The sequence below is a fragment of the Arvicola amphibius genome, chromosome 17 (genome assembly GCF_903992535.2).
Source record: "Arvicola amphibius chromosome 17, mArvAmp1.2, whole genome shotgun sequence".
In the NCBI taxonomy this organism is placed as follows: domain Eukaryota; kingdom Metazoa; phylum Chordata; class Mammalia; order Rodentia; family Cricetidae; genus Arvicola; species Arvicola amphibius.
The window spans coordinates 4,181,171-4,197,140 of record NC_052063.2 but is presented as its reverse complement, the minus strand read 5'-3'; the positions used below and the strand labels follow the sequence as shown (position 1 = coordinate 4,197,140).

The 15,970-nt window shown below is 48.0% G+C and overlaps 2 protein-coding genes across 2 annotated transcripts; both read left to right on the top strand.

Moving 5' to 3' along the window:
- The first annotated feature begins 554 nt into the window (after positions 1–554).
- Positions 555–3,410, top strand: Ascl1 (achaete-scute family bHLH transcription factor 1). The gene is made up of 2 exons (XM_038314841.2): positions 555–1,903; positions 2,272–3,410. Exon 1 carries the CDS (start codon positions 1,174–1,176, stop codon positions 1,861–1,863), a length of 690 nt encoding a protein of 229 aa, XP_038170769.1. The 5' UTR covers positions 555–1,173; the 3' UTR covers positions 1,864–1,903; positions 2,272–3,410.
- Positions 3,411–7,011: 3,601 nt separating this feature from the next.
- Positions 7,012–14,887, top strand: LOC119803256. The gene is made up of 5 exons (XM_042054261.1): positions 7,012–7,059; positions 7,589–7,744; positions 8,804–8,862; positions 13,505–13,587; positions 13,810–14,887. The coding sequence occupies exons 1-5, from the start codon at positions 7,012–7,014 to the stop codon at positions 14,127–14,129; spliced, it is 666 nt and encodes a 221-aa protein (XP_041910195.1). The 3' UTR covers positions 14,130–14,887.
- The last annotated feature ends 1,083 nt before the right edge of the window (positions 14,888–15,970 follow it).

Here is a 15,970-nt window from a genome sequence, read left to right as displayed (position 1 = left end):
CAAGGTCTCTCCCCTTCCATTTTTCTAAACCTAATTGCAAGTCTGTTTTTATTTTTTAGGGCCGTCAAATAATCCTCCAGAAGACCTGGGGAGAGAAGAAAAAAAAACAGAACCCCAGTTCCCCACCTGTGTGAGGTTCCTTTGCTACTTTTCCCCTGAATCCTTCAGTGCATTTTCTTCCAAGTTCTCAGTAGACTCCAAAGACACTTTCCCTCTAGACTTTCCACCTAGGCACCCCAAGTCCCAGAGCCATTTACCCTTTTTAAAAAGAAGAAGGTCCCCATTTCTAGAGCCACCCCCTGGCGCCCTGAGTCACCGCCCCGAGCGCGCAGCCTGTTTATTCAGCCGGGAGTCCGGCACGCGCCAGGCGCACGCACTGCAACAACAAACCCGGCTGAATGGAGAGTTTGCAAGGAGCGGGCGCGGGCAACCGGAGGAGGGGGGGGGGAGAGGAGAGGAGGGAGGGAGCTGGGGGGGGGGAGAGGGGGTGGGGGTTGCAGCCGCCCGCAGCAGCAGTGGGGAGTGGGGGGCGAGGCGGGGCCAGGGCTGCGCGTGGGGCTGGGTGTCCCATTGAAAAGGCGGCCGCACCGCAGCCGCCCAACACTCTCTCACTTCTGGCCAGGGAACGTGGACGGCGTACCGGCTGGGAGCAGATCAGGGAGGGCGAATTGGGGGCGAAAGAGGAATTAGAAAGAAAGGGGGTTAACCAAATAATCCAGAATCAGGCTCGACCCAGGCTGGAGCCAGGGAGACCGGGCGCAAGAGAGCGCAGCACCGCAGCGGCACGACCCGGCAGAGCGCGCTCAGCACTGACTTTTGCTGCAGCCTTCCCTTTCCCCTTTTCTTTTAATACCGAGAAGGCGCCGGCGGCGGCCGCACACGCGAGCGCCACGCGAGGCTCCCGAAGCCAACCGCGGCGGGAGGAGGGGAGGGAGGAGGCGGCGCAGAGGGAAGAGAATCGCCTAGGCACCTTCCTCCGCCGCAGCTGGAGAACTCCGCGGCCTTCCGCGCGTTTCTTCTCTTTTAACTTTCCTCCGGGGCCCGTTCCTCCTCTCTCCTTTTCTTCACCCCCTCTGATCGTGCCTCCGAGCCCCGCGTCCCCATAAAGCTCCGCGTCCTCCCCGCGCACTCCTCGCACTCCTCTCGCTCTTTCCCGCGACTCTTTGACCGGGCATGGAGAGCTCTGGCAAGATGGAGAGCGGAGCCGGCCAGCAGCCGCAGCCCCCGCAGCCCTTCCTGCCGCCTGCCGCCTGCTTCTTTGCTACGGCGGCGGCGGCGGCAGCAGCAGCAGCAGCAGCGCAGAGCGTGCAGCAGCAGCAGCAACCGCAGCCGCAGCAGGCGCCGCAGCTGAGCCCAGTGGCCGACGGCCAGCCCTCAGGGGGCGGTCACAAGTCAGCGGCCAAGCAGGTCAAGCGCCAGCGCTCGTCCTCTCCGGAACTGATGCGCTGCAAACGCCGGCTCAACTTCAGCGGCTTCGGCTACAGCCTGCCGCAGCAGCAGCCGGCCGCCGTGGCGCGCCGCAACGAGCGTGAGCGCAACCGGGTCAAGTTGGTCAACCTGGGCTTTGCCACCCTCCGGGAGCACGTCCCCAACGGAGCGGCCAACAAGAAGATGAGCAAGGTGGAGACGCTGCGCTCGGCTGTCGAGTACATCCGCGCTCTGCAGCAGCTGCTGGACGAGCACGACGCGGTGAGCGCCGCCTTCCAGGCGGGCGTCCTTTCGCCCACCATCTCCCCCAACTACTCCAACGACATGAACTCTATGGCGGGTTCTCCGGTCTCATCCTACTCCTCCGACGAGGGATCTTACGACCCTCTCAGCCCAGAGGAACAGGAGCTGCTGGACTTCACCAACTGGTTCTGAGGCGCTGCCGACCCCTGCTGGGGATGGACTTTAGAAGCAGGTACGTTTCATTTCTCGCCTGAGCCCCTTTCCCCCTTTTTGAGGGTACATGGAGGGTAGAGGTTGTCTCCAGGAAAGGAACATGGAGGGGTTATTGTTGTTGTTAGTGTGTCTGTTCCAAATGTTCCAAATCCTAGTTTGTTAGCCTCAGTATTGACCACCCCACCCCACCCCCTCCCCCGCCGAAAGTGGCTTTGCCCAAGTTTCCAAGGGATGGAGGGTAGAGGTGAGGATCAGAGACCCTGGGGACTGAGTCCTGGAACTTGTCCAAAGAGATGTTTTACCTAACAGACTCCCCCCACCCCAAGCCTTCACATCTTCTTTTGCTGCCCTCCAAATTCACACTCACCCATCTTGTTTCTGTTACAGGGTGACAGCAGATCCTGCATCTTTAGTGTGTCTCGCCAAGGACATTGAGGGGGAAGAAGAAACAAATGGAGAAAGAAGAAAACACAAACCAGAAGGACGACCTCCAGGGGCAACGTTCTCAGCAAACAGGGTTGGGCTGCAAATAGCATCTCTGCACTCCAATCATTCTCGGAGACGAATGAGTGACTAGCAGCTGAACCTAAGCCCAAGTCTCAGCTGGTGTGCAAAGCAGTGGCTTCCTTTCCTAGAGCAAGAGAGCCATAGGCTCTTCAGTAACTCCCAGCCAGCCACTAACAGGCAGGGTTGAAAGCACTTGCCAGTGCCTTCACCTCTCGCCCTCTGCCCTCTGCCCAAACCAAGTCCTAGCCCTTTGGACTGGGTTGATGTCTTTCCTTAGTAAGCCCTATCCCAGCGAGCTGTGGGCATTTGCCTGCGGTAAAGCAGCCATGCTAAACCATACTCGGTTCTTGGACATCTTTCCCCTATCCTGGTGGCCTCCTCCCACAAGCCCTAATTCTCTCTCCCACTGTCTTTGCTTCTGTTTTCATCAGAGAATGCTTCCAATCTTTGTGAATTTTTTTATTATAAGAAAAAAATCTATTTGTATCTATCCTAACCAGTTTGGGGATATATTAAGATATTTTTGTACATAAGAAAGAGAGAGAAAATTTATAGAAGTTTTGTACAAATGGTTTAAAATGTGTATATCTTGATACTTTAACACGTAATGCAATTACCTCTGCATACTTTGTAGTCCGTCTTACAACTGCCATCCCCCCCCACGTTGTGGTTTCGTAGGGAACTCCCTTCGTAGGTGAGATTTAAGTGCCACCAGAATGACTTCAGCACCGATGTGTCTTACTTCCTAGAAACGTTGTTAATGTATTAATGATGTTATTAAAAAACTGTTCAAGAAGAACAAAGTTCATGCAGCTACTGTCCAAACGCAAAGTGGCGGCCAGTTGGTTTCCATGGGTTGCCTTTTGGAAATTTCTACCACTGCCTTTTTTTTTCCTCCCTTACTGTTTTATTACAAACTTACAAAAACGTGTATAACCCTGTTTTATACATACAAGCTAGTTTTGTAATAAAACTTTTTTCCTTTTTTATATAAAAAAAGAGCAAGAGAGAGAAAATGACCAGCTGCCTCTACGTCTTCTTTGGCTCTGATGCTCCTGGCTAAGCTATCAAAATACTCAAAGGGAGGGAGAGTGGCGCCAAGGGTGCTCAGTTGCAGAGCAGCGGAGGGGGATAAGTGGTCCAGCCAGTCCCACTCCAGTGGTAACTTGGTGATGGCTGTGTGTGGGGTCTCTTCTCTGTTATTCACCGTGCATATAGACAACTTCCAGGGAAATCAATGGCAATTCATAGGTGTGTCACCCCATCACAGACTATGCATTTAAAAATATCCCCAAAACAGTCACCTGGGAAGGGACACTCCTTCCTCTCCCCCACTCGTGGCCCATTTGAGGTTTTCACCACAGGGAGAAGGAAGGTTGGGTGTTTGGAAGGATAGTGCTGAAAGTTGGGATGGAGGTCCCCTGTCCACAAACAAACTTCAGGGGTGGAGTGGACTCCTCTGCACTCACTTCTAGGCACACACTCCCCCCACCCAATTTATAGATATTTTCCTCCAATATATACACTTTGCAGCCTGTGTTGAGGCAAAAGACCCATATGATACAAATTCCCTGCAGACAGAATTAGACTTGAGTATGTAAATGTAGTACAAATGTGTGGTCGCTTTGAGACTCAGGCCTATCTAAAGCTGTGACTCTATCCCCGTAGCGTGAGCAGCGTGTAAAAGTACCCAATTACCAAGATTCAAAAAGAAATTGGTGGGGTTTTGGCTGGCTCGCTTCTTGTCAGTTACCAAGGACGTGCTCGGAATCCTACTCGACCTCGAGCAGGCTCCTTGCTCGCTGCCTGTATCACTTGCAGATTCAGTTTGCGTTGTCTCCAGCCAAGCGGAAAACCAGGCGCAAAATGCATCTTACAAAACCCAACAAAGAGCGGGGAGCAGGCGCGTCTTTCCAGAGTTAAAAATCTAGCCCGTGTTGGTATATCTATACCATTTAGGGGCACAGAATAACCATTTTTGAAAGCCGCTATGCGTGGAGCATGCCACAGCGTCTGATGTCATTTTGCTAAATGACCCTCTATAGAATGCACATGGAGGCTTCAGTCCCTTTCATAGAGATGGGCGTAATTAAGGGGAAAAAAAATCAGTAAATTCCCCATCGCCATAAATAATCGGACTTTCTGCCAGCAGTGGGCCAATTTAGAGCTTACTTGGGGGAAGCAATGCTTCTGTAGTACTGGCTTTGCTTTTGTGTTGTTTGGGAGACCAGAACTAGACGCTCCCCTCTGCCTCAGCCCCACCCCCACCCCATCCCTTTTCCATTTGATTTAGCTGCCTAAGGTATGCAGAGAAAGTGTTGCGAGTCATTTATGGCAATGAGTACAACATTACAATAAATGTTGCAACCCCCACCAAAGAGATTTTTTTCTTTTTCTTTTGCCTGCAAGGACAGGTGTTCTTTTACCCTCTTCAGAATGTGAAATATCGGTTAAACTCTGAGCAAAGTTAGCGGGTTGTTTGCCACAATGTGAAGGCAAACTCCGAAAATTCACAAAACACACACACACACACACACACACACACACACACACAATTTTGCCAAAGCTAGGAATGGGCAAAATCTCATTACATCTGCTCTAATCGCTTAGCAACACAAAGCCGGGGCTTGTGCGGCGAAGGGAAGCCATTCACAGCGCTCTGACAGGCCGCATTCAGCCAGCGTTAGTCAGCTCCATAAATCACCGCTGCCCATTGGCTGCGCGGCGGGCTTAGGGCTGTCAGCGAAATACAAAATGTAGACCCCAGAGGCCAGCAATCGCGCACCCTCCGCCCCATTTTAAGCCTTCCCTGGGGGGCTCTCTGGGGAAGACTTGGTTTGCATTATTGACTGAGAGATCTTACCTATTCCTAAACAGCCTTGGGGGCCACGACCACTAGTTAAGGCTGGAAACTGGCCTGAAATAAATAGACAGGGAGCGCAGGGGCGGGGGGGGGGAGGCTAGAGGGTATAGTGGGGTGAGGGAGGAAAGGAGGGAGAGAGAGAGGTAGAGGGATGGGGGTTGATTGCATAGCTACTCCTCAGCCTGGCTTAGCTACTGGGCCATATGCCTCACCTCCCAAATTCCCTTCAGCTCTGGGAGTGGGAATCTCTGTATGGGAAACTACCCAGGTAGATCTATCAGGCAGTGAATATATACTGTCTTCTACCTAGACAGTCAAAGGAGAGGAGGGCTGGCATGGGCAGGGCTGACCCGGTGGGGGGGGGGCATGCATCTCCACTAGACCTTGTGCAGGGTGGGAAGGAACAACCTGATTCCTTGGTGTCCACAGTGGGTCCACTAAAGGGATCTAGTAAATGTCCTTACAGTGGAAATTGCATGCCCCTTTTAACTAACTATTCCTGAGTGCCTCTTCCCATCTAAAGGGCTAATCAATGTGTCTGAATCACCATCCATGCTGGGTTTGCACCAACAACCCACACAGAATGATCTCTCAGAGTCAAAGCAGGTCAAAGGTGACTTTTTTTTAGAAACCCCAGCTGGCGTCATGCCTCTGAGACACATTCCCAGATCACCCTATCTTCCACCCACCCGTTGGCCACTTTCTATAGTCTACCCTTCTCCCTAGGATTTAACCACGAATGTGAAAATTATGTATTTGTGCTCCTTAGACTGTTGTAGCTTGCCATGGATGCTCATGCATAAGGACAGAGACCTCACCTGATGTGTTCATTAGCACCTCCTTGGTGCCAGAACACAGTGGTTTGGAGAAGAGAATCTGGGTGGTCTGCGGTGTTCCAGTGATGTGCCATGTCTGTCACCTTTCACATCCAGATTCGTTCTCTGTCTTTTTCTGCCCATGTGTCTCAGCAAGCCGACACAGAGCCCGTCGCCAGAGATCTGTTGCTCTTTGACAGGGAAAGGCATGAGAAGAAGGTCACAGAGTAGGAGCAGAGATGGGTTGGGGTATCCCTAATTCTCTTATTCGCATGCTCTGGAAGTGTATGCTCCTGATCTAAGGCCATAGCTTGTCAGGGTTTCGTTTTGTTTTTTCCTTTGGTTTTTTGGAGACAGGGTTTCTCTGTAGCTTTGGAGCCTGAGCTCTTGTAGACCAAGCTGGCCTCGAACTCACAAAGATCCCCTTGCCTCTGCCTCCAGAGTGCTGTAATTAAAGTTTCTGATGCTCAATAACAAGCCTTCTCCTTGCAGGCTCAGAGGTGAGGAAAAGCAGCTGCCTGTAGTTACTACTCTCTGCTGTTCAGGTGCTGCCTCTCTGGGCTCCCTTGCCCTCACCCAAATGTATTCCTGCCTGATCTCCTTTGCCCCTTTAAGGAAGGACAGTTACTGATTGGTTTCTTCTGCTGCCCCAACCGTTTCTTAACAGCCATGCTTCTGAATCTACTGGATAGATTGCTTTGTGTAAGATCTTTCAGGGTTCAAGTAAGAGACTTTCTAAGGTTGACATGTACTCTCTTCACCATCTCTGGAAAAACCACTCCATCTTTCGGACGAGCAACGACTTACCTCAAAGTTTGAAAAAGAAGTTAGTTATACGTTTCATGACAGTGGAGTATAATAATAGCTTTAACAGGAATGGATACCAAATGAAAGGGACTCAGAGCTGCCAAGGGCTGTTTTCAACCGCCTCCTTTCCCAGTGATGGTTTTGAACCAGGTACCAGAGGTGGTGCTGGGACATACAGATAAGGTAAACAAAGACTGAGGTAGGTGGGGCCACCCACATCCCCACTTAAAAGGGTATTGGCTATGATGACATCGAGTTAACATTTCTAGGTCTTCGTTGTCATTATTTGAATCGTCAATAAATGCACTCTAGAAAGTGTGTCTAATTCAACTTAACAGAAAACAAAAGGCGAAGGATGCTTCTCTCATATGCTAAAGCTAATGATCGCGTGTTTCTCTTTTATTATTGCATTGAAACCTCTGAACTTCCCTCCATTCTTTGGCCGAGAAGCGACTGTTTTCAGATTTCTCCCAGAAATCCTAGGTTACAGAGGCAGAAGGAGGGAAGTAAATGCATTTCCTGATACTAACGTTCCTGCCTCGCTGCGTGTGACACTGGCTTGGCTCTAGCGCGGGTCCAAGTTATATGCGTTCTTCCTTTGTATGCAAGATTAGGTTGTTACAAAAGAGGGTGTGTAGGTTAATGGCAGGAAGCAAGTTGCAGTGTGCAGCGCTAGCCCTGAGCGCGTGTCGGGCTTAATGATTTATTCAAGCTGCAGCGCATCCGGGAGTTGATTGGCTGCAGGCATGCGTCCGCTGTCAGCTGCCTGCGCCGGGGACGTGTGGGGCTACCTGATCCGGAGAGAGTGAGCAAGGGAGGTGGGGGTCAGGTGAAGGGAGAGCAGACTGGGGACCAGCTCGCCAGGGAGGTAAGAAGAGGAATAAGTAGGTGGTGCGACCCAGATCAAAGGAGTTGGAGGAAAGGAGGCATTACGGAGAGGAAAAGGAAAAGGAGAGGTTAAGGGGAAGGAAGGAGAGAAGGAGGAGGAGAGAGGGAGGGGGGGAGAGAAATGAAGAAGGGCACTGAGAATGAGGGCTAGAGGTTGCAGAGCCCAGTGGGATGCGCTCCCAGAACCTCCGGCAGCGCGCGCCCCTCTGCAGGCGGCCAGCGGCTCACAAAGCGGCCTTTGATGCGGTGGCTAGCTAGGCTATTTTGGGGATGAGCTGGGGGGAAAGCCACCAACCCACGCTTCTCTAAGTGAGTCACTTTCTGTTAACTGCCACGTAAAAGGTTTGAGCCCTGAGTCTGGGCTGTCCAGCACCGGATGTGGATGCAGGAGACAAAAGCTCCCCACCTGCCCGAAACAAGGGCACTTAATGACCACCTCCCTTACTCCTGTCCCTGCCGGGAGACCTAGCCCCAACTCCATACCCCACAGGATAGCCGATCCTTCTGCTCTGTGGCCCCAAGACCTAAGCACTTGAGCTGCACCGTTCAGGAACCACCCATGTTAACGACGCCACCCTTTTCTCCCTCCACTCCCCATTCACCTACCCCCCCCCCGCGCCACCTCCCCCCCCCAGGCACCATTTCCGGTGTAAAGTCTCAGCAGCAAAATCAAACATTTCTACACAGGAGCTGTTTCATCCAATAAGCCCCATTGGAAGAAGGAGGGGAGGAGTGTGGAGGGGAAGAGAGAGCAAAGGAAGATGGCTGCAGAGAACCATGGCTTTTGGGACTCCAATGGGAAAATCAGATCAGCCCACTATGTGCACTGGCAGAGATAGAGTTGTTGAGAGTGGAGAGGGCGGCAGACCGAAGGGTGGCCTCAGTGTTGGGGGGGGGGGGGCTGTGAATTCTGTCAACAACCTCCCCTATCCAGACAGAAGTAAAGGCTGCGTGCTCCCTCCCCTCACCGAGTCCACACAGCTCGGCCTCCCCGGGCTATCTTTCTTTACTAGAAAAACAGTCTGTCTCCATTGTCCAGGTGCCAGCAGAGCCTTTGGCGAAAAGAGAGGCCGGCCAGCCTTCTGATCAAACTCAAAGGTTAGTTAAAAGACAAAACCAGCTGAAAAGTCTTCATGAATAATCCTGAGCCAACCCCCACCCCCAGCTTACTCACTTGCTCCCTAGCTCAGGGTAGGGGCGAGCCCTGCTCAGTGCCCCAGCGTTTCCTCATGCTGCTCGCCTAAGTCAGAATTTCACAGAAAGCCCCAGAAGAAAAGCTCCCACAATTAGAGGTCGCCTGTCAGAAAGCATTAACGCCTTCCTCTCCCGGCCTGTCAGGAGGTGCTGCACAGACAAACTGCCATAGCACATTGGCCCTCCACCCCTTGAAGTCGCCAGCCAAAGGAGCAAGGATTTGCAAGCCAAAGGAGCTGGGGGTCCAGGGAGTGTTGTTTCTGTTAAGAGTCTAGGCGCAAAGAGATGTCCCCAGCGTCCACAGGTGCCACATAGATAGTCTTGCAAGTAGACAGCTCTTGTCCACCAAGGCTGTGAAGTAGAACCTTTTCGTTTGTTTGTTTGTTGTTTTTATAAGGGAAAGGTTAAATATTCATGCACAACTATATTCTTTTGTTCATCCCCACCCCTTGAGACAGGGTTTCTCACTCTATATCTACCTATCTATCTGTCTGTCTGTCTGTCTATCCTATGAACTCTTTATGACTATCCTTGAACTCTTTATGTAAACCAGGCTGGCCTTGAACTCACAGAAATCTGCCTGCTTCTGTGTCATAATGCTAGGATTAAATGTGTGGACCGCCATGTCTGGCAATGGCTGTATTCTCCAGGCATCTTATTTTGTTTATGATTGGAGCAGTCCCTTAAAATGATAGATTGTTCTAGCATCTAGTATATGTGTGCCAGCGAGGCGATACACAGCTACGGGTGGTGACAGAGACTGACTTTGAGCTCAGGTTTACCTAACTCCAAATTCTGTAGACTACGACACGCATGTGCTTCTGAAGGCATGACCTATCTATCCAGAAGCATGTTCTTGGCCATTTTCTGCACAGTACCGAGTGCCATTGTTTGAATATAAGATTCCCCCACCATGGGAATATGTGTTTGAATACTGGATCTCTCAGTGGGTAGTGCTGTTTGCGGGGGTTGTGAAGTCTTTGGGGCCTGGAGCGAGCAGAAAATAGAAGGGTTTTGCTCCCTTAACGAATAGGCTTTGAGAGTTAAAGGTCAAAGGTCAGTCTTACTTCTGATCTAGCGGGTTACTTCCTGTTTGCAGCCATCATGTTCCTGCTGCCACGGACAAAAGTTAGTCCTGCTACCGTGCTCCACCCCATGCTCCACCTCGCCATGACCGACTGGTGTCCGTGAAAACGTTAGCCAAGAGCAACCTCCCTCCCCTTCTTATGTTATTTCTATCAGGTGTTTTGTCAGAGCTAGGAGGAAGCTAACGAATGTGTTAAGAACATCCCCTCGTGTAGAATAGGATTGGGCACAGGATGCTTGACAGTCAATGAGCTTGTGAAGGGAAGAAAAAAGGGAAGGAAGGAGGGAGGGAAAGAAGGAGGGAAGAAAAGAAGGAAGGATTTTCTTTCAACATTATTTTGTTCTGGAAGACATTTGATTTTGAATCAAGAGATCCAGTTTGGATCAGTTCACTAGATGAATCCTTATTTGCATAAGTGAAAATAATAATAGGTATAGGACCATGGTAAAGGCAGAACAAAATTAACTATGAAAGCATTTTGAATGAGATTGTTGGAGATGCCCCCAAAAGTCAATTGAAAATGAAATAGGAGTCAATCTTTTTTATTTTTATGTATCAAGAAAGCCTATTCCATGCACGCATGCATGCAACACCATCTATGAAACACACATGTTGAACTATAGCTGAGTTACAGGGAACGCTCCCATGGGTGCCGATACTGTGCTGTTCCCACTGCCGATGCTGTTCAAGTTTAAAGCGGAGACCGTGTTCGGAGTATTACAGAGACCCCTAAGTGGTTCCAGGTCGAGAATCAGTTATCAGTTTGTTTGTTGCTCACTTCTCCATAGTGAGGTGGGTGGAGCCATCATCAACCCATTTCATGGAAGAGAGAATTGAAACCCCACAAAGCGACTGCTTCGTTAGGAGAAAGTGAACCCTGGGTGTTTGAATGGGGTGCTACTCTTGATACCCTCTTCACATCTTAGAGTGGGTCAGATTACAGATGTTCACCACAGGCATCAGGAAGATGCATTCAGAGAACCATGCTAGAGATTTAGGAGATAACTCTTATTCTCACTTAATCAGACACTGGTAAAAAAAAGAAATCTTTGAGATTTGGTTCCTAAACTCCAGGATTGACAACAGGATCTGTTTCTGATACTACCTACTGATCAGTTGGCTTCCAAACATCAATAAAAACAGAAAGAAAGAAAGAGAGAGAGAGAGAGAGAGAGAGAGAGAGAGAGAGAGAGAGAGAGAGAGAAAGAAAGGCTACCATATAATCCCAAACATGTTTATTTGTGCCAAACTTGTTCAATTTCTCCTTTTTACACCAGTTCACTGTGTGATGTTTTAGTTTCCAGACATCTCGGTCTATCTCAAGTTCTTCTCTTTCCTCTTTGTCTTTTCTCTAATCTTTGCCTTTCAGATTCACAACTATCACTTCATGGACTACTGGCCAAAGTTAAGGATGGACAAGATAAACGGAGATGGTACTTTATGCCAATATGTCTTCTGAATACTCTCAGGTTACAAAAATGCTTGACATTCAGGTTGACCTGATGAGCAACATCCTGGCCTCTCCCACACAAGCATCTTACCTAGGACAGCTCAGGTGGACACCAGAGAGCTCGCAGAGTCATGCCAATCATGACTACAATCACTACAAACTAGTAGTGAGTTCTTTGCATTCAAAACCCATGGAAAAAGCACAATGACCAGACCGATTGTTCTAGCTCCGGGTAGACTAAGCTGGGGTCAGCTCTGCTCCAGGGCCCAAAACTCACTCATACCTCCACTTCTCAGAGAAACGCCCACTCCTTGGAAGCAGTTGAAACACTTCTCTCAACCACTTCCTCCTGCTGCAGTAAAGGGGAAGATGCCTGACTGAAGCCCATTTCCACAGCCTCGGCAACGCTACCCTCTTTCACTAGGCACATAAATTGGGGAATTTGCTGGGTGACACCTAAGTAGGGTATCTACTCCCATGAGTGGCTCATTCATTACCAGAGGTCATCTAAAAATGACAACAAATTTGCTAATTCTGGGCACTTGATTATGGGGGGAAAAATCAGACAAGTTCAAAACAGAGACAGCAGACAGTATTTTTGTAGATAATTTTTGCATTGCTAAAAACATGAAGGTAGTTGAAACTTTAAAATATTGGTTCACACAATTATTTACATGCTCTCAAATTATATGTAATTGCAAAGAATTTTATGACATTAGTTTTGATTATTTAAAACAATTTTTAAACTTAAATATGTTTTGATCATATTCTTCCCCTTCTCTAATTCCTTCCAGATCAGCTCCGCCTCCCTACAACCCAACTTTCAGTTCCTTCTCAACAAACAAACAAATAAAACCCCAGTACAATAACAGAACTCCCACAAAACAAAGAAAACAAAACAAACACTCACCTCCAAAAAAAAAAAAAAAGACACAACCAAACTATAACCAAATAAAAACACACAAAAAAACTGTGTAGTCCGTTACATGTTGGTCAACTGCTCTTGACTCTAAGGCCTGTCCTGGAGTGGTTGATTTTCCTACTGTTGCTCTACTGGAGAAGACGAACCGTCCCTTGCTCAGCAAGCGTAAGTCACGATTCAGTTACTAACTGTTATCCCAGGAGCTGTGTGTTCATTGATTCATTCACCCAGTTTTTAAAATATAAAAGATAAAATATGACAAAAACTACCATATCAGAGTTGGACAAAACAAACCGAAAGAGGGAAAAGAGCCCAAGAGACGGCAAACCAATCAGAGACCCACTCCTTTACACACTGAGAAACCATGTGAGAACACTCAGCTGGAAGCCACGTATGCGTGCAGAGGACCTGTTGCAGATCCGTGCAAGCCCTGTGCGTGTGGCTTCAGTCTTTGTGAGCTTATGTGAGTTTTGCACATGTGGATTTGAAGGGCCCTGTTTTCTTGATGTCCTCCGTCCCCTCTGGCTCTTAGACTCCGGCTCCTCTTCCACCAGGTTCGCTGAGCTCTAATGGGATTTGATGGATACATCTCACTGAGGGCTGTGTGTTCCAAGGTCTCTTATTCTCTGGGTCATGTCTGCCTGTGAGTCTCTATCTTTGTCCCCACCAGCTGCAGGAGGAAGCTTCTCTGATAATGGCTGGTAATTCCATAATTTTTATTACATTTATTTTGTGGGTATATGTGGGCCTAGACATGCCACAATGTGACCTCAGAGGACAGATTGCTGTATTCTTTCCTTACACCATGTGGGGCCTGGGGCTCAAATTCAGGTTCCTGGGCTCAGTTGCAAATGCCTTTACCTATTGAGCCGTCTTGCAGGCCCTGCATTCCAACTTTTAAAATGATGCAGACTCATACTTACCCACCTGGGAACATATCTATGGTATATAATGATCCATAAGGACAAGGAAGACAGTCATTCCCTGATGAAAACAGCTAACGTCTGATGAAATATTTCATATAGAAACATTGTATCTATCACTTTTATAATATAAATGTTCATTGATTTTATCATTAAATCCACAGATACTTTTCCAGAGGCTTTCCTAAACCCCCAGGATACAGCAGTGGAAAACACCATGCTGACCCCATCCCTCACAGTTGGCTTGGTAAGACGGAAATTCACAATCCAGTGGTCATATTTTTATGACCCTTTTGCTTTCTATAATGTCACTTTCCATGGTGATTGAATGTGGGGTGACATTTTAGCTCCCCTGTCTATTTTTTTTTTTTGCAAAAGCTTCTTTCTTTTCCTTTTTTGCTATGTTCAACACATGAACCAATGGAAACCTTTTATTACCCGTTTTGCATGTACACGATTCTTCCCTCAGGACAAATCGATAGAAGGAAAACTGCATTGGATTTTGTTTTCTCCCGTGGAGTTCAGAAGGTTGAATCAATTATGATTTCATCAGCAGTCAATCAACTTCCATGCAAATTGTTGCATATTGCCACCCTTTACACAAACGATATTGCCAATTGGTGTTGGTTTACTCAAAGCAGCAAATGCGTTCAATGTACAATATGTATTTGTGTGAGAATATGCCTATGTGATTCAGAAGTTTTAACATGCAACGAAATACCAGGCCAGCACAATAAATGCGATAAACAGGGGGAAAGAGTCATTGATTCTCGCATTCAGCTTGTCTGACTTCACCAGAGACATTGAAGTTGGGGTCATATTTACTCCTATTAGCGATTCTCACGCAGGAGACTAGAATGGAATGAGAGGTTTGCTTAACATTTCTGAGACTCAAACAATAAGATGGCTTTGATAGAAATCAGTGCATGGGCGGGCCATTCATTATGACCTTTCTTTGTGTGTGTGGGGGGGAGAAGAGTACCAAATAGTTAACTCTAGAAATGACAGCATTGAGTAATTGAGAAAAGCTACCTATCCCATAACTGTTATACATGTATTCCATAAATTTATTTATCCAAGTTACTTGGGTTGACCATCCCTGATGGTCATCCACAGGAGCTAAATGGAGAGAATTGCTTTGGATTTTGATTCCCCTAGTGTTCCCCGCCCGGACAGCTTCTTCCCATTCAAGTTGACCTCCTAGCCCTACCCCCCACATTCTGTTAGCCTGGAGAAGAAAGCCATTTCCATTGGCCTTGGCTGCCTGGGGAGATCTATATTACTCCTGGGAAGACAAGAGCTGTCCCCATCTTGGGAGAGTGTGAAATTCGGTTTTGATTGCAAAGGGAAGCCATTTCAACGGGATTACACCGTGACCATGTAGATTCAACTGGGCCATATGGCCTGGGGATGAGCCTTCCTACTGTCAGGTAACAGCACATTGCTAATGACGTGGTGATGACATTTTCAAATAAAAAATAAAGCCACCTGGACAGGAATAAAGGAGGCAAAAATTAATAAAATGATGAGACACTGGCACCAACGAGAACGATGTTAATAAAAAGACTTCTGCCTGCTTGGCATGGGAGAGCAGCATTTTCTATTTTTGTCAAAGAAAACTAGTGTTGACCTGAAAAGGTTGCTTACCCTCACATCGACCTCATTTTCTTCCCCCCCCCGTTGCGAGGACGCATAAACACACTCCACAAAGCTGCCATAAAAAAAAAAAAAAGTGTGAAGATGATCGGTGAGCTTATCACAGCTGTACAAACAGGGAAAAGCAGACTTAAAAAATTAGTCACGAGAAAGAGAAACTCTGGTCTTTAAGTAAAAAATAACTTTGATTACTTTACAAATTTATTGAAAATACTAAATCCAAGGATGGAATATGGGCCTTAAGAAATGAGGCGCAAGGCAGCACAAACCAGTCAGATCGGGTTACAGTCTTTGCTACCTCTTCTCTCCAGACACCAAGGTTTGCGCGAACACTCGGCCCAGGACGAGGCACTGGATGTTAATGGTGTCCCCATCCAGAAGCTGGATGGTTGCCGCAGCCCCGCAGGTCATCACGACAATGGGTTCTCCTCATCCCTGCTTCTTTGCCCCCCTGCCTTCATGTCTGTACACAGGCAGGGGTGGGGATCATTGCTGGTTAAAATGTAGGTGTAAGGGAGGTGGGGAAACGGATACCTGACCTTTGCTGATATCCAAGGAAGGTTGTTCAGATACTGGCCAGCCAACACCAAAGCAGTCAGCAGTAACAGGTCTTATTTTCTCATTCCTAGGGTTTCTAAGGTCTTAACCCAACCCTCGTCAACTGGCTAGTTGGCTCTGAATGTTCATTGCAAGAACACACCTAGCCTGCTTTTCAAATCTTATTGTGTATTGCCATCCGTGTAACATTTTCACCCAGAAACCCAAGACATTTGTCAATTTTCTCCATCCATTTTCCAGTAAACAGATGTTTCAAAATTCTAGAAACCAGAGAAAATAGTCAAGTTATTTATTATACTCTTACCTAGGTTAATGATTACAGGCGTTAGGTTTTATATTTAGAGATATCTGTCAGTGAACATATCTAGAATTTGAAGGAAATATCATTAGCATATAATTTAAAGTACAACAAATGT